This window comes from Macrobrachium rosenbergii, chromosome 27, assembly GCF_040412425.1.
Source record: "Macrobrachium rosenbergii isolate ZJJX-2024 chromosome 27, ASM4041242v1, whole genome shotgun sequence".
Taxonomy (NCBI): Eukaryota; Metazoa; Arthropoda; class Malacostraca; order Decapoda; family Palaemonidae; genus Macrobrachium; species Macrobrachium rosenbergii.
This window is the reverse complement of record NC_089767.1, coordinates 11,237,904-11,259,991: the sequence shown is the minus strand read 5'-3', so window position 1 is coordinate 11,259,991 and position 22,088 is coordinate 11,237,904. Positions and strand designations below refer to the sequence as shown.

Genomic DNA, 22,088 nt, shown 5'->3' with positions numbered 1-22,088 from the left:
TTCTTTTTCAAGTACTTATTTATTGTAAGGTTGCATTTCAATTTTTTCATTGATTATTGATAGTATGGTATGTTGAATAGTCACAGTTTTAGTTACTCTAGTGTCTTTAACACAGACTGGATGTTGCATGCAGAGAAATTGTTGAAGTAGAATGATGTATTTATTGCATGCTAACTTCATGGTCAAGGCTACCAGTACAGTTTATACATAGAACTGGCAGACATGTAATGGCTCCAATAATTTTTTTATAGTGATTTGCTTTTAGTAAATTTTATCTTCAGTGTATGACTTTTAATGTTTGGTTTAGGATTTATGACATATACTGTATTATAAGTAAAATTTTGACAGATTTGTTGTATGGGTAAGCATAAACTGAAATACAGAGTACAGTAATGTAGAATGGTTGAGAAAATATAGAATGGGTTTGAGAAAATATGGTTTAAAGGCAGCCGTTTCATGGAGTTCATATACTAATAAAGATGGAGTTTTCATCTCTTTCATAGATATATATGCCTAATGTTTTAGGGTTGAAACAAATTATCGTCTTCCTGGAACATTTGGTTTGGCCAGACATTCCCCCTCGTATCAGTCTTGGCAAATCCCGTGACTTCACCCCTCGCTGCCTCTGATCGTGAGTGCACTACAGTTATGGATCTTCCTCCTGTTCCCACTGTAGCTGCTTCAGTAGCTCACTGTTGCTGTTTCTTCCAGGATGTCTAACTTGACCTTGTCCTCAGTGGACTTAAAAGAGGATGGAGAGACCTTTAGTCAAGGAAGGTTGAAGTGCTGCTGAACTTCTTCCCTTCCCCTTTTCCTTGAAGCTTTTCCCCTCCTGTTCCCCTTACTTATTTTATCTTCCTCTTAGAATCGTTGGAAGAAAACATGTAAGACTTAAGCACTCTTCTCAGCTATTGCTCATCTGTTGAAAGTTACAGCGGTCACAGAACCTGTTTGCTGGGGCCGATGATCTGGTGTTTGGGACTTGTTCTGAACACTTGTCACAATTCCCTAATCAAAGCCAAGGTTGGGCTACTGTGTCTCCCCCTACTTCAGTAGAGGATCCAGCTCAGACAATCCCCAATCCCTCTGGACCTGACAGTCCCTTGCCCATGGATTCATAAGGTCAGTGGCGCCATGGAAGCAACAAAGGACACTCCTTGCCAGCCAGTGTCCTCCGTTGAAAAAGCACCTTGGATTTTATTCTGGAGCCTTTGCCCCTGCTTGTGTTGTGTGTTTTGTAGGGGTTAGATTCTTTGATTCCTGAGCTGAAGAATTCTTCAGCCTCCACTTGCTGTATGAGGCTCCCCCTCCCCCCCCCCACCTCTGACATGGTAGCAGAAGTACTATTTCCCAGATTATGGAGGGTTTAATGATGACTATTGGACAGCCCCCCTATTTGTATGAGAAATAGTTGAGCCATCTCCCTATACTTATCAGAAGTTATTTTATTTATCACTGATCTCAAAATAGTTTTTTTATTATTTAGTGGATGCCATCATTTGATGTGAGAATCTCAAGGGATGGCTTTTAAATTGTCATTTGACATTGTAAGAATGTCAGAGGGTTTAGCGGTATGAAGTATTTTAGGTTAAATCCTAAATGGTGAGGGTTGTATTGCACATCCTATTGGCATGTAGTACTTTTTGCAGAATGCTCCCATTGATTTGGTTTTTGATTAGTGTTTTGCATAGAGCTTTTGGAATTTCATCTTCCACGTTGTTCAAATCATTATTATTACAGTATTAGACCCTTTTAACCTGTTTGTTAAATTTTTGTAAGCATTATGGTTTTAATATTTTTAATGGTAGACTTCAAAATTGATATATCTTTGGGTGACTCGTGGTCTCCACTTGCTTGGGATGTTTTGGAACAGGTGAACAGTCTGCTCTGCACAGCGGAGGGTTCCCTGGCTTCCAGCTCCTTCTGCCTTTGACATGCTAATGGGAGATCTACATAATGAAGGACATGAAGACTACTTCTTTTCAGGTTGGCTAGTTGCCTAATGACAATAACCTTTGGGAAGAATCTGACAGGAAGGCATGTCCTCTTGATCTGCGGAGTCTGGCTGTGTCCATACTCTTCACAAGACAGGTTTTTGGTAAACTTAGTCTCTTGTTACAGAATGGATCAGTTGGACTCTGTACTCCATTTTGAGAGTAAAATGTAGGCAGCAAGAGAAAAATACATTCTGGTAAGTGGAACACCTTGATCCACCTTTCAGTGTCCTTCAAGGCCTTCAAGGCTCTGAAGGACACAGCAACCAAATCTTCCATGGTGGCCAAGTTGTCCGTGTCAGGTATCAGCAAGGCTTAGATGTCCATGAAACTGTGATAAAGGGTCCAGTTGTATTCATTGTAAAAGAGCCAGGAATCCTCTTGAGACCCCCACCCCCACCCCCCCCTTCTATTGTCTCTGGCTTGACAAGAGGCAAGGTGAAGAAGAGAGGAGTGGACTGTGCAGAAGTAGGCTATCCCACTATGAATAGGGGAATGCTTTTTTATTCCATTGGGCAATGTGGCAGTGATAAAGGGCAGCTCACTGGGTAGTCCATACCCTTTGGGACTATTACAGATTACTTTACAAAGTCCACTGCCCTGTTGGCAGAGGTGAGATCAGTGCTGGAAGTCATAGATGACCTCTATCCAGTCTTCTGCCTCTTGTTTATTTGTAGATGGACTGTTTACCAGTTCAAGTCCCTGTGCTTTGGACTTGGGAAAATTTCTTAGATGTTCATGCAAGTGTTCTCCTTGGTGTGAGCCTGGGCCCACTGAAATGTGATAAACTTTCTAAGCTATATTGATGTCTTGCTGGTTTTGGTGTCCTTGGGAGTGCAGTTTTCTATAAAACAGACTGCATCCTTGCATATTGTCACATTTTTGGTGTAAAATAAACTGGGAGAAGTCAGATAGTGCTTGAGCAGTGGGCAGAGCTGATAAAACATAGCTTAGAGTTCCTATCACAACAAGAACAACCAACATCATTTCTGCAGGTCATCCTCAGTCATCTGTTTTCCTTGGAGGTCATGCGGCATGCCTCATGGGTGTGTGTGTGTGTGTGTGTGTGTGTGTGTGTGTGTGTGTGTGTGTGTGTGTGTGTGTGTGTGTGTGTGTGTGTGTGTGTGTGTGTGTGTGTGTGTGTGTGTGTGTGTGTGTGTGTGTGTGTGTGTGTGTGTGTGTGTGTGTGTGTGTGTGTGTGTGTGTGTGTGTGTGTGTGTGTGTGTGTGTGTGTGTCAATACAAGCTTCACAGGCCACTGAAGCAGCATTGGTCATCCTGAAGTGATCTCCCTCCCCCTGTCAATACAAGCTTCACAGGCAAGTGAAGCAGCATTGGTCATCCTGAAGTGATCTCCCTCCCCCTCTCATTTTGTGCCAATAAAGCCAAGAAGCAAGAGAAGACCAAGCAAGGTCCTCTCTTGGTGGTTGGATGACAGGAAGGAACCTCCTTGTGGGAGTTCCATTAAGTTTTGCCTGAGAGATGTTTCTGTTCTAGGGTGAATCGAAGGTGGGGTGGGATTTACACCCTTCATGTGCACATGACATCTTGGAAATGAGTACAACACTGCTAGACTTGAATAGTAATCCCACCTCAGCCACACCACATAGTCTTTGATGCCAAAGGAGAAGTGCTGGCCCATGAGCTGGTGACTCCCTCTACTCTCCACCTACTGCCAATTAACCACCTTGTTAGCAAGCTTCAGCTTCTGTTTCTAGCACTGAGGAATACTTGAATAAAAGGCTCTGGTATGTGTATTTAAGAATACAAAGTACTCTTACAATCAAAATTTTTTATAATTAGCATACCCAGTAATTACATAGCTATTAGTTTCACTGCCAGCTGATGGTTGAAGTCTAGTGGTTGGCAGCAGCTTGAATTTTGGAATTCTTCCTCTGCTGGTTGTATTCTCTCATGGACAATTGGTGAAGTATTCTTTTGGTAGCCTTGTGGCATAATTAGTCAGTGATAGGCAAGATCTTATCACAGAATTATGACTTTTTTCCAAATTTTTGGACTTGTCTTCTGGGATTTTCATAATGTCTGACACTTGAGTGTTTCTGGTTTAGGTATTGTAGCAAAGGCTGCAGTACAAGACTAACTAGAGACTCATATGACTCTCACACAGTTTGCATTGAGTGTAGAAGACAAACATGTTCTGTTTACTTGAGGTGTTCAAAGTGTACTGTAGGGGCAAGAAAAGGAAAGCGACTGCTGTGGAAGTTAATAAATCACTAGCTAGTCAGGATTCTTCTGCTAAATCAGATATTAATGTTCCTTTAATTTCTTTGAACCCTGTTCCAGCTCCTCTACCTGCTCAAACTATCCTTTACCCGGCCCTCACGTTTCCGATCCCAACCCCATGGCCAGCCTTGAGTTGAAAATCGACATGAGGTTCGAGTTGATTGTTGAATCGATCAGCCAGTTAGCGTCCTTGGTTAACGTGTTCTTGGATAATAAAAGTGAGTCAGAATGCCCCGTGGCGAAGTGCAGTGGTATTGGAGGTAGTGACTGTTTGGCCTGCCAATTCTCCTAGGCCAAGGTCCCTGGCATACACTCTAGTACCTGGGAGGAGTCAAACTGGTAGCCTAAGGAAGGTCAGTGGGGTCTGCCCATGAGCAGTCACCTCCTCGGTTCAGTCTGTTGACGTATCCCAGACTGCAACCAAAGGCCATTGGAAAGGCCTTAAAGTGACGTGCATTGTATGCCGTATGCCGTCAAGTTCTGAGGAGCTTAGAACCAGGCGTCAATGGCGTTTTTCTGACAAGTCACGTCCGCTGAAAAGGCGTGCAGTGGACATCACGGCCTCTTCTCCTGTGCCTTGCAAGAAGAGCAAGGATCCCAAGCGACCCTCTTGTAGTCACTGGGATAGCCCGGAGCGTTTTTCTTCTGGAAACCTCACGGCTGCGGATCATCGTTTGGCGCCGAGACGTCAAGTGTTTCGTGAGCGCTCTTCACCATCTAGGAGAGCCTCTTCCAAGGATCATTGTATAGAGCCTGAATGCCCAGCATTGTTGGATATTCCTTCAGGAGTTGAGCACCCAGTAGCTTCAGCACGGCAATTAGTGCCCAGCAGCTCCCATACACGAATTAGCATCCGAGCTCCCAGTTGTAGATGAGTGCCTATCGGTGCCAAAACTCCCTAGTGTTTCGTTTCTGGCACCTGGTCTTCCAGTGACTCCAGAGCGCCCATTGGCACCCACACGTCAGTCTACTCATCACCCTGTGTTTTCAGTCACTCCTGCAGTCAGAGTTTCGTCTCTTCCGAACCTTTGACTGTCACCTGCACAGGCATCTCATAGTATTCAAGTTCTCGCAGCCAGGATTCCCCTCTTGCAGTTGATCCTCTTCAAAGTAAACTTGACAACATTTTAAGTCTGCTTAAGAAGGCTCCACCGGCATCCCAGGTTCCTACGGATTTACCGTTGTCTCCTGTTTCTTCTGAAGAAGTTGTAGCAAAACGGAACGTACCTTCAATGGCATATTCCTCCTTGCTGAGATTCCTTCTAGCCACTTTTCCGAGCTTCTTTTCGCCAGCAACTCCCTTCTCTCCTGCATCAGCATTTTTTATGGAGGCTCAGTTGGCTGGTTCCTCCAAGTTACCTAAGTTAGTTCTCTCTTCTTCAACAAAGAAGGCACTGAGTGAAGTACTGTAGAGGGGTGGCTTGCAGAAAAGAGAGACCAAGGTAAAGCTACCTTCAGTTTTACGCCTTCCAGACTTTCGAGAACGCGTTACTGTTTGTATGTGACGGGGGAAGCTCCTTCCTTGTGAGTCTCTGCCTCCTCCTAGGGGGGACTTCTCTGGACTAATACACTCATCCAGGAGGTCTGCTTTCACTTCGGCGAAGATAATGTTTTCTGCCTTGGAACTAGCACACCTTTTGAAAAAATCTCTAAAGTATTTGAAGTTATGAGCTTTCTAGGCTGGGCTGTAGGTGCTGTAGGCACTCTGGCTCACAAAATCAGAGACTGTGGTTTTGCCTCAAGATTCCTTGCCCGAGTGGTTTTGGCTTAAGATTCCTCGTCCGATTGGCTAGGAGTTCTTTCCTGTATTGACAGAGGGAATACAAGACAGCTCTCAGGAGTTAGCTGGTCTTTACCCCATGGGTGTACTGTACTCAAGAAAAGGGAACTATGGTGTTCCTTAACATCTAAGGGAGTTACTCCTTCCCAGAGGTCAGCACTCCTTTTCTCACCCTTAAAGTGGATGCATCTTTTTCCCCAGGCTGCTGTGCTAGATATAGCTTCTGACCTGCAGAAAAAGAGCACACAGGACCTCCCCTCTCAATCCTCAAAACGCCCTAAGGAGTCTCTTGCTTTTGCTCCCAGAACTTCGATGCCTCTGCAGACGCATCCCTTTCGGACCATCCGATCCAGACCATACTCTAGACCATGATCAAGTGCCTGCTTTCCACAGTGCTCCATCAGGAAATCTTACTCTAAATCTTCTTCAAAGATGTGAGGGCATAGTCCTCTGTACGCAGGTAGGAGCAAGACTCCTCCTCCTTTGGGAGCGTTGGGAGCAGAAGAGAGCAGAACCCAGGATAGCATCTGTCCTGAAGGAGGGCTACACTATCCCCTTTTTGAACAGACCTTCTTTAGGTCACACACCTGTCGCATTGACAGCTTACACGCCAGGCTGAAAGAGGTTTGCAGCCCTCTCGCAATAAGTCAAGTCTCTCATTCTGAAAGAGGCTATAGTAGTAGTAGAGGACATTTATTCTCCGGGATTCTACAACCGTCTATTCGTAGTACCCAAGTCGTCAGGAGGCTGGGGGCCTGTATTAGATGTAAGCACCCTGAATGTCTGTACAAAAGAGAGTCTTCAAGATGGAAAAAACCAGACAGTTCTAGCATCTATTTGCCAGAGCGAGTGGATGGCATCCATAGACATGTAGGACGTGTATTTTCACATACTGATTCACCCTGCTTTGAGAAAGTACCTCAGGTTTGTTTTCAAGGGCAAAGTGTTCCAGTTTCGGGCTATCGATGGCCCCTCAGGTTTTTACCAGAGTACTGGCTCCCCTCACAAAGTGGCTTCATCTAATGGGGATCAAAATATCCCTCTTATCTTGACGACTGGTTGCTATGATCCTACTTGAGAGAACAATATACAGAGGACCTCAAAGAACCCTTCTCCTGGCCCAGGACTTGGGCCTTGTCATCAATCTGGACAAATCTCAACTGACTCCTTCTCAGGAGATTCATTATTTGGGAATAAAGATAAACTCAGGATTTTCTGGCTTTTCCAGTCCTGAAAAGAGTAGAAACGTGCCTGAAGATAGCAGGCAAAACCTTGGAGCTGGACTTTTGCTCTGCCAACAGGTGGATGAGCCTTCTGGGCAACTTGTCATCCATGGAGCAGTTCGTCTCTCTGGGAAGGCTCCATATGAGACCTCTTCAGTATTAACTAAAAGCCAGCTGGAACAAGAAAAAGTTCCTGGGTACAGTTGTATTTCCAGTAACAATGGAAGTAAAAGAGGATCTACGTTGGTGGAATTGCAAGAGAAAGTTGACTGAAAGGAAGTCACTTCTCCCTCTGAACCCCAACCTAGAGTTCTTTTCAGACACAGCAGCTCTACATTGGGGAGCTCTTTTAGGGAGCAAAGATTATCAGGAACTTGGTCCCAAGAACAGAGATCTTGGCACATCAGTGTGAAAGAACTAAAGGCAATTCATCTGGGCCTTCAATTCTCCTCGGAAGTGTACAAGACAGTGGCAGTCCATTTGGACAACACAACTGCACTGTCGTACATCAGGAAATGGAGGGGTACACTCTCTCTCTCTCTCTCTGTACAAAGCAGCAAGGGATCTCCTTCTCTGGTTGGACCAAAGCAACACTCAAGTGGTGACCCACTTCATTCAAGGGAAACTCAATGTTCTAGTGGACGAATTAAGCCACCAGAAACAAGTCCTCTCCACGGATTGGATGTTAGACCCATTGGTTTGCCTGGACCTGTGGAAGCTATTGGGGGAACCAATGCTAGACCTTTTCGCGTCCTCCAGGAACCATCGGCTTCTCTATTTTGTTAATCAGTCCCGGACCCTCTAGCATGGGTGACCAATGCAATGTTGCTGGACTGGTCGGACAAAGAACTGTATGCCTTTCCCCCGTTCAGTATGGTGAGGCAAGTATTGAACAAATTCTGGTCTCACCAAATCTACCCATGATATTGATAGCTTCCTTTTGGCCAGCAAAAGAGTGTTTTTCGGATCTGCTAGAGCTTCTTGCAGATTTTCCGAGGCTGCTGCCTGAAAAGCAGCAGCTGCGCAGACAACCATACTTCCGACGGTTTTATCCAAACCTGTCTACTCTAGCCCTAACAGGATACAAACTGTTAAGCAATTGCTCCGAAAGAAGAGCTTTTCAAAAGCAGCTTTGGACTCGATTGCCAAGTACAGAAGGCAATCCTCAGAAAAGGTCTACCAAGCAAAGTTGTCCATCTTCAGGTCATGGTGTAATCGACACGTTTCCTCTACTAATAGAGTACAGTACCTCTATAGCAAAAAAGTTAAGTATACCTTAGTTTTACCAGACCACTGAGCTGATTAGGCTAACAGCTCTTGTAGGGTGGGCCGAAGGATTAAACTTATTTTACGTGGCTAAGAACCATGTGGTTACTTAGCAACGGGACATACAGCTTATTGTGGAATCTGAACCACATTATAGCGAGAATTGAATTTCTATCACCAGAAATAAATTCCTCTGGTTCTTTATTAGCCGGCCTGAGACTCGAACTCAGGCCTACCGAGTGCTAGCCCACAATTCTACCGACTCGCCCAACGAGGAACTACCTCTGTAGCAGAAATAGCAGATCTGCTGCTATACCTATGCTCTTCTAGAGGTCTCTCCACTTCCACAATTAATGCTTCAGAGCCATGTTTATCTCTGTCTTCCGTCACAGATTTGTTGGATCTTATAAAATCCTGTGAATCAGTTAAGCAAAAGGAAAACCCATTAGTCTCTTGGAACCTAGACATTGTATTTAGATGGCTTTCCAGTCCATGATTTGAACCCATGCAATCTATCTCCTCAAGAGACCTTACCAGGAAGACCCTTTTTCTGGTTGCTTTGGCAACAGCAAAAAGGTCCAATGAGATTCATACTTAAAACAAAAGAGTTGGTGTTTCCCAAGGAAGTGCAATTTGTTCTTTTTTCCCTGGGATTCTTGGCTAAGAACGAAACACCATTGAAACCATGGCCTCGTTCTTTTACTATTAAAAGCTTGACTGAAGTGGTGGGTCCAGCTGAAGAGGAGAGAACTCTCTGTCTGTTGAGGGCCCTTAAATATTACCTCCACAGAACGAAGTCTGTTTGTGGGACTTCGAGCAGTCTTTGGTGTTCTGTGAAAAATCCCTCATGGCCTCTGTCTAAGAATGGCTTGGCAGTTTTCCCAGAGACCTCATATCCAAAGCACACTCCATGTTTGGTGAAGACTTTTTTCCTCATGTAAGGTGAGAGCCCATGAGATAAGAGCTGTCGCTACTTCCTTAGCGTTTAAGCAAAACTTATCCCTTGCTTCTGTCTTGCAATCAACCTTTTGGAAATGCAAGTCGGTTTTTTCTTCTCATTACTTAAGGGATATTGAAAAAGTATATGATCAGTGCAGTACCTTGGGTCCATTTTACGCGGCTGGCATGGTGTTGGGGGAGGAAACATGGGGAGCAATGTCCCTCCTTTTATCTCTTCGCCTTGCATAGGGTGTCGAGTCATAGGGGAGCCTGGGAATACTGTGTGCTTGGTGTAGCCTCCAGTCTTTTCATTTTAACAGTTGGGTATTGGTGTTTTTAATATTAATTTGGTGGTTTTTGGCGACTGTATTTTTTGTTCTGGTTATTTTGCGTGGCATTACGCCCTGGGCAGGGGCATCTTGCATTCTTTGCTAGCCAGTGGAATTGGTCCATCACTGCAAAGTACCCTCTGTAGTAGTAGGTGCTACAGGCTACACCGCCTCGCCTGTACACGATAAGATGAGTGCCAACCAGGGGCAGTATCTACCTGCAGCAGCTCTCTTACCAGGTAAGGAACAACAAACATTGAGTCCATGTTGGCAATCTTCTATTCTAAGTTCATTACCATTAATAAGGTTTGGGGTAGATATATCCAAGCCTTCCCACCTCCTAGCAGTGTGGGAATCAGCTATGTAATTACTGGGTAAGTTACTTATATAAAAATGACATTTTTATAATAAAATAGTTTTATATATACTTACTCAGTAATTACGTGATCGGAACCCGCCCTCCTCCCCTCGCATGGACATAAGGGCATAAACAAATTGAAGCTCTTTGCTAAGTTGTTCCTGTCTTTCCCCTGAAAGTGGGCGGGGCATGTCACCTACCCCAAAATAAACTAGCGTGACCTTTGAATTTCAAAATTTTAAGCTTCCGAATGAGTGAAACTAATAGCTATGTAATTACTTGGGAAGTATATATAAAACTTTATCATAAAAATGTCATATTTTTCATTATTAATGTTAAACTTTTGAGGTACTGAATGTAGAACAACTTTGTAATTTTTCCTAATCCACATTGGTCAATATGTAAAGCTTAAGTGCAGTATATCTAATTTTTATTCACATAGCAATATGAAAGTTGTAAAGTATTGGGCCCCTTTTTGTTCTTAATACTGTATGGTGTATTAAAGAACAAAAGGCTTTCCTGCCCAGGAAACTTATGAATAGTTAGGTAAAGAAAAATATTTCTTTGGGTAAATTCGACAAACCACAATTAAGATATAAGAATTGAGTAATGAACTGAATAATTATTTTATGTTTTATGTTCCAGGATCCTGCTGGTATATTTGATCTAATAGAAGTTGTTGGCAATGGCACCTACGGTCAAGTGTATAAGGTATGTAAAGTGATTTAGTTTTCCCTTTATTGCTGTAATATCCAAAGGTAAAATAAGAGTTCTTGAAGCGTATATAGTGTTATATTATTACTCATCATTTCTTTTACTTGTTTAACCAGTCCATTGAGTTCTAATACTCTGCTAATATAATGAAACTAACATCAAGGCTGTACAAATGACTGGTTCCTTCAGTGAAAATGTGTCACATACTCTTTATGGTCAGAGAGTATGAAGTGTACCTAAGGTACTAAGCATTTTTGGATTTTTGTACCTTGAGAAATACATATCAGTATGAGAAATACATATCAGTTGTCTAAAAACATTTTCATAGTATACTGTTAGGATACGGTAAAAGACATTTATGTTAATTTTGATTTTATGTTTTTGCTTGCAATTTTTTGTCACTTGCTATATATAACTCATACTGGTGCTGTAAGTGTAAAATCCTTGCAGGATTAAAAAGGAAAAGTTACAATTAAACAAAACAAGTACCACTCCTCTGCTGACCTCTGTGGAAGTGACTTGGTTTTAAAGTAATGCAATATTTCATACAGTCTGCGGTACTGTATTATAAAGAATTTTTATAGCTATCATAGTTAACTTGATTAGTAATCCAAACCATGCTACCCATTCAAGATATTCTTATCTAACTGCAATGTATGGAACCCCTTCAGGTATTTACAAGCTTTATACTGTAAGCCTAATTTTTTATACACAGACATTGTTACTACAAACCTCTACATAGGATGGCTTACCAACTGCAGTCCATTGAACCCAGATATGTTTTGGGTATTGGAAATTATCAAAGCTGCATGTTTTTTTTTTTTAATTTTTAAATTTTGTCGTCTAGTGTACAGATGACATTAAGTAGGGGACAAGCTGTTGAATGTCAGGTTTTCAGACGTTATGAAAAGCACACTTAATGTTGCAATTTAACACATTAATCAACTGTCAGAACCATTTTGTGCCTAAATTAAACCTAGAAAATCTATTAAAATCTTTTTTTTTTTTTCCACTGGATTCCATTTCTTCGTAAAAATGGTCTGCTTACATTTGAACAATTTTCAGCATCAAGAGTATGATATACATGTACTACATGATTTGCCAATCTTGTATAGATATGGGAATTGTATCAATTATTGTATCACTGTGGCTTCAGGTCTTGCAGAAACAAGATACTATGAGTAATGTACAGGGGAACACTCATATTATCCAGCAATGATGATGACCTTGCTGATAAGAATGTTATTTTTTAATAAGTGAAGTGCAAGACTTTAAAATCTACTATATAATACTCCAAATAGGAAAAATAGAGAAATCTCTTTAAAAGTATGAAAAAATAAAATTGAAGGTTAAGATTCCCCCTGAAAGTGAAAATTGAGTAAAGATTGAGAAATAAAATCATATGAAGCTAAACCCTCACCATGCAAAAATATGGACACAGTATAAAAAAGTGCCAACATAGCTCCAGATGTGCATGCTGTGAATCAGATGATCACACAACATATGGAACTATGTTGAACTAACTTGAATAAACTGTGGTCATTATCACTATACAAGGTCTGAAGAGTGCACCCATTGTATATACAACACAGAACTAAAAGTACTAAAAGCAAGAGGTTTTAATGGTCCGGCATACAAGTCTAACTCTCTAACTTGTACACACAACTGTAACCCAAAAAGGGTAACCAGAATCAAAATACAGGTACAGTACTCGTATGATAGATAACATATGAGAGTAAACAAAGTACACAAGATAAAAAAGACCATTAGAAAGAATTCCTAAAAACAAGAAACAAAATCCAATACTTACGACAATGAAAATTAGCCATTTGTCAAACCCAAATAAAAATTACAGAAAGATAACCAGTTTAAGAAACAGGCTAAAGTCTTATCATCACAAGTAAACCAATCAAGAGAGGTTCCATCTCAAAATAAAGCTGTACAAAATGAAAGAGAAACCATAGATCATAATGAATATGTTAGTGATGTAATCAACCTATAACCACTACTTAATTACAAACAAGAGGCAGAAACATAATGACACATCTAGATATAATACAGTACATGCTTTATTGAACTCTTAGAGTAAAAACAAGAATGTAACAAAAGACAGTCTAATAAACAGTGAGTAATTTCAAGAAATATAGAAATAAACAACTGCTGCAGAAACCTATAAAAAGGATACAGTACTTTTGTATCAGTCATTTCATATAAAGAAAAAAACAGATGTTTTATAGATAAATTTTTAGAAAAAAAAAATTCAAACAATAGATCCCATAAAAAGAAACTATTAATGAAACAATTAAACTCAAGGATACCAAACCAATTATAAAAATGAGTTTCCAACCAACAGCAAAGATGTAACTTCTTTTATAAGATGAATAGAAAAATATCAGCTTTTGTAAACCATAGAATAACCTCTCATACATAAGGCATTCAGTTTTGTAATCCATCAAAATGTAAGTGGCTTAAGACCAGGTTACAGTAAACCCCCTGTATTCGTGGGGGATGTGTACCACACCCCCCCCTGCAAATAGCTAAAATCGCGAATATTTAAAACCCCTCTAAAAACACTTAGAATTGCCCATTTTGATAGTTCAAACACAAAAAAAAAAACTTTTATAAATGCTTATACCTAAGTATTTTAATAGTTTTATCACAAAAAGTGCATTTAATCATGAAAATATGAAAATACAATAATTAGTGAATATTTCTCAGTGAAAAATATTGTGAATGGGCGAATTTTCTGCAAATAATATGTGTATACATTCTGCAGAGAAATCCGTAAATAGGTGAGTCCTCGAACCCTGAGACCGTAAATACAGGGGTTTTACCTACATGTTTGAGAAATAAGATGTCTCCACAAAGACAAAGAACCATTAGCATTATGTTTACAGTACAGTGCAACATTTAAACAACATGTAGTAGCAACATCTTGCAAATTTATCTCCAAGGGCCCTTCGTGATATTTAGCTATATAAATGACCTTAACCCTCTCTGAGATCTTGTAGGGAGTATATTACAATAGATTATGGATTGAAGTAGTGTGTTATGTCTCAGTGACAGTGAAACAAATACATATTTCTCAAAACCACATGGGACTTTTTTTTTTTTTTTATCTCTGGATGTCATACTTTGCTGATCTAACGTATCAGTGAAACATATGTAATGAACTATAGTATTTGATCATTTTCCAAATTTAAATTCACTTCCAAAAAATCAGCACACCAAATCTATTCCTTCTTACAGTATTCATAAGGCTGACTGGGAAATATGCCAGTTAAACACAGACTAATCTCTGTATTGGCACATGAGACAAATCCCTCCATTCGGATATCAGTAAGATAGCTAAAACTAGTAATTTTAGTACAAAATTTGTCAAAATGCTGCTGATAAAGCCATACCTCATTTTAAGCTCCATAACAGACATCAAGTACCTAAGTGTCTGATACTCAGTCAGAATTAATCAGGAAAAACATTAATTTTGGAGAAGATTAGACAATTTAGATGTTAGGTTCAACAAAATTGCTAAATTCGTAACTTCTACAAGAAGAAAACTTCCTAAAAATTATTACTTTAATAATAAAATCAATATATGAAAAATTTCAAAGTTGAGAAAAGACGTTTCACAAGACAATATCAAAATCACCAGCAAAACTCCTATACGAAAGGTATGTCCAGAATTCAGGAAAATAAATGTCATTTGTCTAATGACCAAGGCACAATATATTAAGAATAGAAACAAGACTCCTGACCTCAAAGAAGCAAGTGACTTAGGATAAAATTTTACAGGCATCATAAACCTAGATGAACATGTTTTGTAAAATAAGAACTAAAACTGAATCTAACTTAGTGGTGTCCAAACTCTCCAACTTCTTCATGTCACCATCTTGAGTACTGAATGGCTGAAAGTGCCCCAGTGCTTGGCTGGACAGCTGAAATTTCATAAGTCAGTCAATTTAACTTATTAAATTTGAAATGATAGAAGATATATATTACAATAGAAAGTTTGTCATGGAAGATACAGATTATGCCCTGTCAAATTGTAACAGATATTGTCCTGGTGTAGATAACATTTGTTTGTTCATATCCGGAACAAACCTGGGTGTTAACATAAGGATAAATTCTTCTAGTGCCAGCTGGAAACTGGTAAAAATCATATAAAACTGTAGAACAAGGAATTGGTGGCAACAGGGTTCAGCCAATGGGATGAGAGGAAGCATTCCCTGGCCTCCTCCCACCCATGATGCTGTGATGCATTCAGTTTCTTCCTTACTGCCTTACTAGTAGGATGTGTTGTTGCCCTTCCTATTGAAGCTGGTGCTTTCTACTTCTCTTTTGCCTGTGTTTTCTTTGGTTTGATTGCTTGTTTCATCTTCATCTTCTTCGTCATCTTCGTCTGCCTGGCCCTCTCCTGTCAGACATTGGAGGATTAAGGACTTTGTCTTTTCTCCTGGCAAGAAGAATCTTAAGGACCATCTCAGGTTCTCCCTCTCTATCATCATCCAACCTCGTGTGTGTCACTGCTCATGGCCGTGTTTCTGATGTTGAAGGATCACGTCCAGTTGTCTAGGCCTTTGGTAGGCCCTTCCAGACAGATCTCCTTCAAGAGAAATTATTTAGTGGTTTTGTCTTCTCCTGATCGTCTTATTCAAGTTCTTAGGAAAGATGATAAGGCTCGTATCAAGAAATCCCATGTGGAGAAGTCTACTGTAGTTCAGCTCATCCCTGGGCCCACAGTTCTCCCTCGCATGTGGAAAATCCCACACGTACAAGTACATGCACTCAACGTCGACCGTTGTCTTCTCGGTCACGTTTGGCTTGAGAGATGTGTCTCGTTTTAGCTCACACATCCTTGCTGAAAGTCGCTGTCGTCCTAGAAGTCCTGTTGGTTCATGTCCGTATAGGGGTTCATCTGTCCTTCGTTCTCTCTCATGTTCTCCCAGGAAGGTTGTGATCGTCGCTCCAGTCTCGCGGCCATGTTTGGAGACAAGTCTTCAAGGGAAGCACGTACATACAGTTTCTCCAGATAGGTTGGGCTTACATCCTCGCCCTTCATCATTGTATGGGCGATACACGAGAGTGCCCTTATATCAGACTGTTAGTCTGGAGGTAAGGCAATTTCTTACCTGACCCATTTAAATGCTAACATTGGGTCAACTTGTCAAAAAGAAGAGACGCAGCCCTCTCAGAATCTAGGTTTGTTAATACTGATTCCTTATTGGCTTTGAGGAACGGAGATATTCTGAGCTCCCCATCTCTCTTTCCTAAGGAGCTACTTGATATTGCTGTAGATAGACATCGGGCAGACAATAATGACTGGCTAGTTCAAGCAGTATCAAAATCTGCTGGTCCTCCTTGCCCTAGCTCATCAAAACCTAGACCTTAACCTTCTGCTAAGAAGACCCCTAATACGACCTGTACCAACAGATCCAGGCAGCCTGCTCCATCCCTTAGCAACTGCCCTTTCAGCCCGCGCTTCTAGGTCAGGGAGAGGAGCCAATTGGGGCATGCCTGGCGAGCCATTGGGCTATGTGGCAGAATTTCGGTGCAGAGAGTGGGTAGTAGATGTTTACTGGGACTTTACCCCTTCGATTTTCTTCCCCCGCCCTCTGACCTCCCTCTCCATCGTTTGACATATTCCCAGGACTCTCCAAAGTATCTAGCTCTTCAAGAGGAAGTGAAGAAAATATTGGAAAAAGGAGCAGTGGAAATAGTCAGGCATCCATCTTCAGGATTGTACAGTTGGGGTTTTCTGGTTCCCAAGGCGACGGGCGATTGGAGGCCAGTGATAGACCTCTCTACCTTGAATCTGTTCATCAGGAAGACCCGATTCAAGATGGAGATGACTCGTACAGTCCTAGCAGCTGTCAGGAGGAACAATTTTATGCTCATGAAAGATTGGAAGGATGCTACTTCCAAATTCCAGTCCATCATTCATCCCAGAAGTTTCTTTGCTTCAGTCTGGGGAGCTGGTGTTCCAATTCAAAGTCCTATGCTTTGGCCTTGAAACAGCCCCTCAGGTGTTCACTAGTGTTCATCTTAGTGTCAACGTGGGCTCATTCTCAGGGAATTTGACTCTTAAGGTACCTCGACAACTGGTTGGTCTTGGTAAGTTCTTGGGAAAAGCTAATCCATGACAGGGATCGTCTTTTCCAATTTTGTCACTGATTAGGCATCATAATAAATTTGGAGAAGCTATACTTAGTTCCCAGTCAAAAGATTCTTTACCTGGGCATGATCGTAGACACTGTATCCTCGAGAGTATTTCCATCTAACCAACTGATCGAGAAGTTTAGGAAAACTGCCTGGCCCTTTTTGTCCGAACAGAAGCAACTAGCACGGCAATGGCAAGTGTTTCTGGGATTCTCTTCCCCTCCTGGAAAAACTTGTTCCCAGTGGCCGTCTTCATCTTTGGTCTCTCCAATGGAGACTGAAAGAGTTTGGTCCCCCTCAAGGGATTCTCCTCTGTTGCAGGTCGCCTTGTCAGCAGAAGTGAGAAGGGACCTACTGTGGTGGCTGGACAACAGAAACTTGGCTACAGGAGTGCCTTTTCATTCTCCCCTCCAGAGGTTCTCCTGTTCTCGGACTCCTCGTATGAAGGTTGGGGAGCACACTTGGAGGACCTTCTGACTTAGTGAGTGTGGAAGTTTCAGGACAGGCAACTACATATCAACATTCAGGCATTGAAAGCAACCTTCCTGGCACTTCTGGAGTTTCAAGGAAGGGTGACAGGGCACTCATTAGTCCAAATGTCGGACAATACTACAGTGGTAGCCTACTTAAACCAAAAAAGGGGGCTAGTGTCACGCCAACTCCACTCTCTGACAGTACTCTTGCACCAGTGGTCAATAGATCACTCAGTAAACCTCTCAGCATGGTACAGGCAGTCCCCGGTTATCGGGGGGGTTCTGTTCTGACGGCGTGATGATAACCAAAAATCGTCGATAACCAAAAATCAGCGATTTTCAGTTATTGGCACCTCTGTTAGGTATGCATCAGCACTGTTAAGTGGAAATCAGTGATTTTCAGCGCCGAAAACTGCCGATTTTTGTCACAAGACAAGCCCCGTAAAACTGGATCGCCAATAACTGAGCCAGCTGATTACCGGGGATTGCCTGGGATATATACCGGGGATTGCCTGTATATCCCAGGCAAGAGGAATATACTGGCCGACAAGCTAAGTTGTCAGGGTCAGGTCTTAGGGACAGAGTGGTCTCTGCATCAGGAGATAGTGGACTAGCTCTTCCAACTATGAGGAAGGCCCATGATAGACCTGTTCACTACAAGGTTCAACAGGAAGCTAAAGGTCTATTGTTCAGTGATTCCATACTCCTTCGCTGTGGCGGAGGACGCTCTCCAACATTGGGACAATCTGGAAGTGTACACCTTTCCCCCCTTTTCTCGCAGAGCAGCAACAGAAGTGTCTGACTATCTCAGAAGATCTTCCTTAGCCATGTACCAGGGAAATTGGGCTGTTTACTATGATTGGTGTTGTCAACGGGGTTTCTCTCTGGTCGGAACTTCTGTTCAGCAGGTAGCTGACTTTTCATAGGGAGAAACACCTTTCTGTGTCTGCCATCAAAGGCTACTGAGCTGCTTTGGGTATGGTCCTACATTTGAAAGATGTAAACCTGTTTTCTTCATGAGAAATCTTCCTGTCAGAACTTTTGAGCAGTCTTGTTCTTAAAACTTAGAACCATCACCTCACCTGACCTGGTGTCAAAGACTTTGTTAGCACAGGCTGAAACAAGACAGAAGTCCAAGAATACTATCTCCTTTTGGCTCCATGAGGTCATCAGACAAGCTTATAGTTCTTCTTCAGCCTCTAATGCTGACACAGTGCATGCAAGAGCCCATGATGTCAGGAGTTTGGGTCCCTGCTTGGGATTCAAAAAGAACTTGTCTGTTCATAGGATTTTGAAGGCTGGCACTTGGACCTAGTCAAACCACCTTCACATCTATCTGAAAGTTGCCACAGGTCCTTGAACACTTTTCTCCATGGGGTCCAGTAGTGGCTGCTCAACAAGTTTTGTAACTCATCTAGTGCCCCTGGCATGATGTCAGGTCCTTTTCTTCTCTACAGGTGGGCAGTGAGACAATTACTGTAGTCCATCATGTGCTGGAACTGGGTAGATACTGGTGAGTGAGTGGTCTTTCTTTTTGAGTATATATTATTCATACATGAATTAAATACTCTCAGAAGCTAGTCCTTCTTCTCTCTAATGGTAACAAACATAATTGTTGTCTGAACAGATGTAGCTCTTTAACTTCCTCTTATACAATGTCTCTTCACATTGTGTATTAGCCCAGTGTTCTGACTGTTTAATAAACTATTTATCTAACAGGTCAGAGGCTTATGTCTCTTTCCTTTGCCTTCCCTTAGCCAGGAAGTGAGACAGGTGTGCCAAACCTCCAGTTGGTTCATGACTGGCTTTCCTCCCACCAAAAGTGAGTGCATCCGTATGTGAAGACCCAGGTTTGTTCCGCATATGAACAAATGACACATTTTTAATTAATTTGTATTTTTCATAGGTAACAAATCTGCCATCTTAACGTACACTGCCCTCCTCTGCCTGCCCTCTATCTGGTTACCTAGGCTGGAAGAAACTGAATGCATCATCCCATTGGCCGAACTCCGTTGCCACCAATTCCTTGTTCTACAATTTTATATGATTTTTACTGGTTTCCAGCTGGTGCTAGAAGAATTTATCCTCATGTTAGACCGCAGGTTTGTTAGCTATGAAAAATACAAATCAATTAAAAATTTGTTATATTGAAGTGAGCAAACATCCAGCACCATTAGCTAAATCATACATGTCACACCAATGCAAATTCTTAAAGAAGATGGTTAATGCATAGCTCATTTGTCACTTACATAAAAATAAGATATTGACACCCACTTTGGAATCTACAGTCGAGTCACTATCCCATCTGAAAAATCAGGTCAACGGATATTACACTATCAAATAATATTGCTATATAACCACATGTAGATACTCAGTAATATTAAAAACATACAAAGCATGTGGTCACTTGCTAATTGTCTTAGCAAACTTTGACTGACTATACCTTCTAGGTGTGAATTGATGACATTCATTCAGACTTTTCCACTTGAAAACAGGGTTCCAGGGAAGTGATATATGTATCACCCTCCTTGCACCAGCAATAAATGGTATAAGGTAGTCAACTGGTGTTCAGAGTCAAAAGTATTTGCATGGACAATTTGCTGTAGATTAGACTGCACAGAATGCAATTGTTATAAAAAATATTAAGTGAAAAACCTAGATTGACTGAAAAATTAGGGATCATCACGTATCTATAATAAACTGAATGGGAAAGTTCTTAGGCTTAATCCTTGACATACATCTAAACTGGAAAGTTGATATAATTTATATAAATTAAAAGCTAAATGCATTGAATTTGATTAAGAATTGTGTTGCAAATTGTGGAGCTGACAGACAAACCTGAACATCACTGTACAGAGTACTGCAACTGTCATCTTTGTTCTAGTTATAGATGTCATATGTACAGTACACAGTGTAGCCTCAGACAACTTTGAAAAGTCAAGATCCTGCTTGTAATGAGGGACCCAGACAGCTCTGAAGCTTTTAAATTTTCCCCAAAGTCTTCTATCCAAGTTGGAAGTAGTGAATCACCATAAACTCTTCATCATGACAAAGCAATAATGCATAGTGCTGTAAAAATACAGGCAAGTTATTCACAAATGACAAAAATTGTTTATCAAAGATGTATTTTTAAATGAGTAATCGCCACCTTTCACAATTAGATACAATAGACTATTATTTAGTCGGAGAATTTTAATATAAAGTTTCCTCCAATAAAAGCACTCCTTGGATTAGGTATAGGTTACAGACTTGCTTGCTAAAAATATTTATCTAAAAACTATACATATACCCCAGAACAGGATGAACCACATGCAGTACTGTACAACACACAAGATTTGAGGAGTCACATTATGCAGTGTACACAGATGGGTCCAAATCTTTAAGGTGTGGGATTTGCAGCCACATTACTTAACAAATTTGACATACCTGTTGTCTGCAGGTATCGACAGACAGCCATTGGAAAGACGTCCATAGGTATGTGCACTCGCTGTCCCTAGTGATATTCCATTTGTGAATCTCAGCCAGGCACTGTCAGATGATTGTGCACTTTACCTCTCTCCTGTAAATGTCTCAGGGAGCAAGATTGGAGTCCACAGTCTTCCTGTAACTTCTGGGACAATTTTGAGCTTTTGTCCCCTGAACATCGAGTTGTGGAATGCCAGTATTTGGCGTCAAATAGACCAGCAGTGTCTGAGTGTTCATGTTTGCCCAAGTCCAGTAGCGCCTGAGTGCCTTTCAGCTCCCGAGCGCCCAGTAGCTCATATAGAGCTCCCAGCACCAGCTCGCATGCATCTTCTAAGAACATGCTGCGGTTCTTTTGTGAGTGCAATTTCCAATTGAATGCCTAGCTCTGGTCTTCGAGTGGCTAACACTAGTCTCTGATTACTGGGTGCCTGTTCCACCTTTGCCTAGAAGTTCCAGACGAGCTGAGTTGCTCCTTTTGTGACGTCAGTTAGTGTCTCAGAGCACTGTCCTTTGAGGACAGGGACTTTTGTGTTTGTGTACAAATTTATGAGCTTGTTGAAGAAAGCTATCACCTCTACAGGGATTTAGGAGTCTGACTTTGGTTTTCAGGGAGCAAGACAAGTGTTTTTTGTCTTTTCCTCCCTATGTGCTTAGACAGACTTAGTCCTCCTGGTAGAAGTTCTTGTCAAGTTTTTTGAAGTAAAGGTCTTTCTTGGCTGACATCAGGAGCAGGGGCTAAGAAGATATGAGACTCAAGTGTTATCGAGAGACATCGCTTTGGCTGGTCTCTTAGTCCTGTCCTATGCAGATAAGGATGGTTGAGTTAGTTTTTCGAGTTTTCCACTCCTGCGTTGGGATCACAAGAAGGGAACTTTGGGGCTCTTTTTTTCTACTGGGAGAAACACAGTTGCTATCAGCCCTCTTTTCTTAGCCTTCAGCCATCTACCAAGAGAATCACAGCTACTTTCAGACGTCATATACAGTATCTAATCCTCGAAATGTTTTTCCTTTGGAATGACGATATCTTCCCTCCTCTGCGTTCTTTTGTTGAAAGACTTTTCTTGGGCCCCAAGCAGAATAGAAGCGCCATGAATCCTCTCACTAGCAGCGCCTGTTCCCGAGCACCTGAATCAACTTCAAAGAGCTCC

General features: G+C 41.6%; 1 protein-coding gene across 29 annotated transcripts in view; it reads left to right on the top strand.

Annotated features, from left to right (window-relative positions):
- msn (serine/threonine-protein kinase msn) overlaps positions 1 to 22,088 on the top strand; it is a 289,523-nt gene that overhangs the window by 9,948 nt on the left and 257,487 nt on the right. For all 29 annotated transcript variants that reach the window (XM_067128891.1, XM_067128885.1, XM_067128876.1 and 26 more), the window contains exon 2: positions 10,778 to 10,843. In XM_067128891.1, the coding sequence (XP_066984992.1) occupies positions 10,778 to 10,843 (66 nt within the window). The remainder of the gene's footprint in view (positions 1 to 10,777; positions 10,844 to 22,088) is intronic.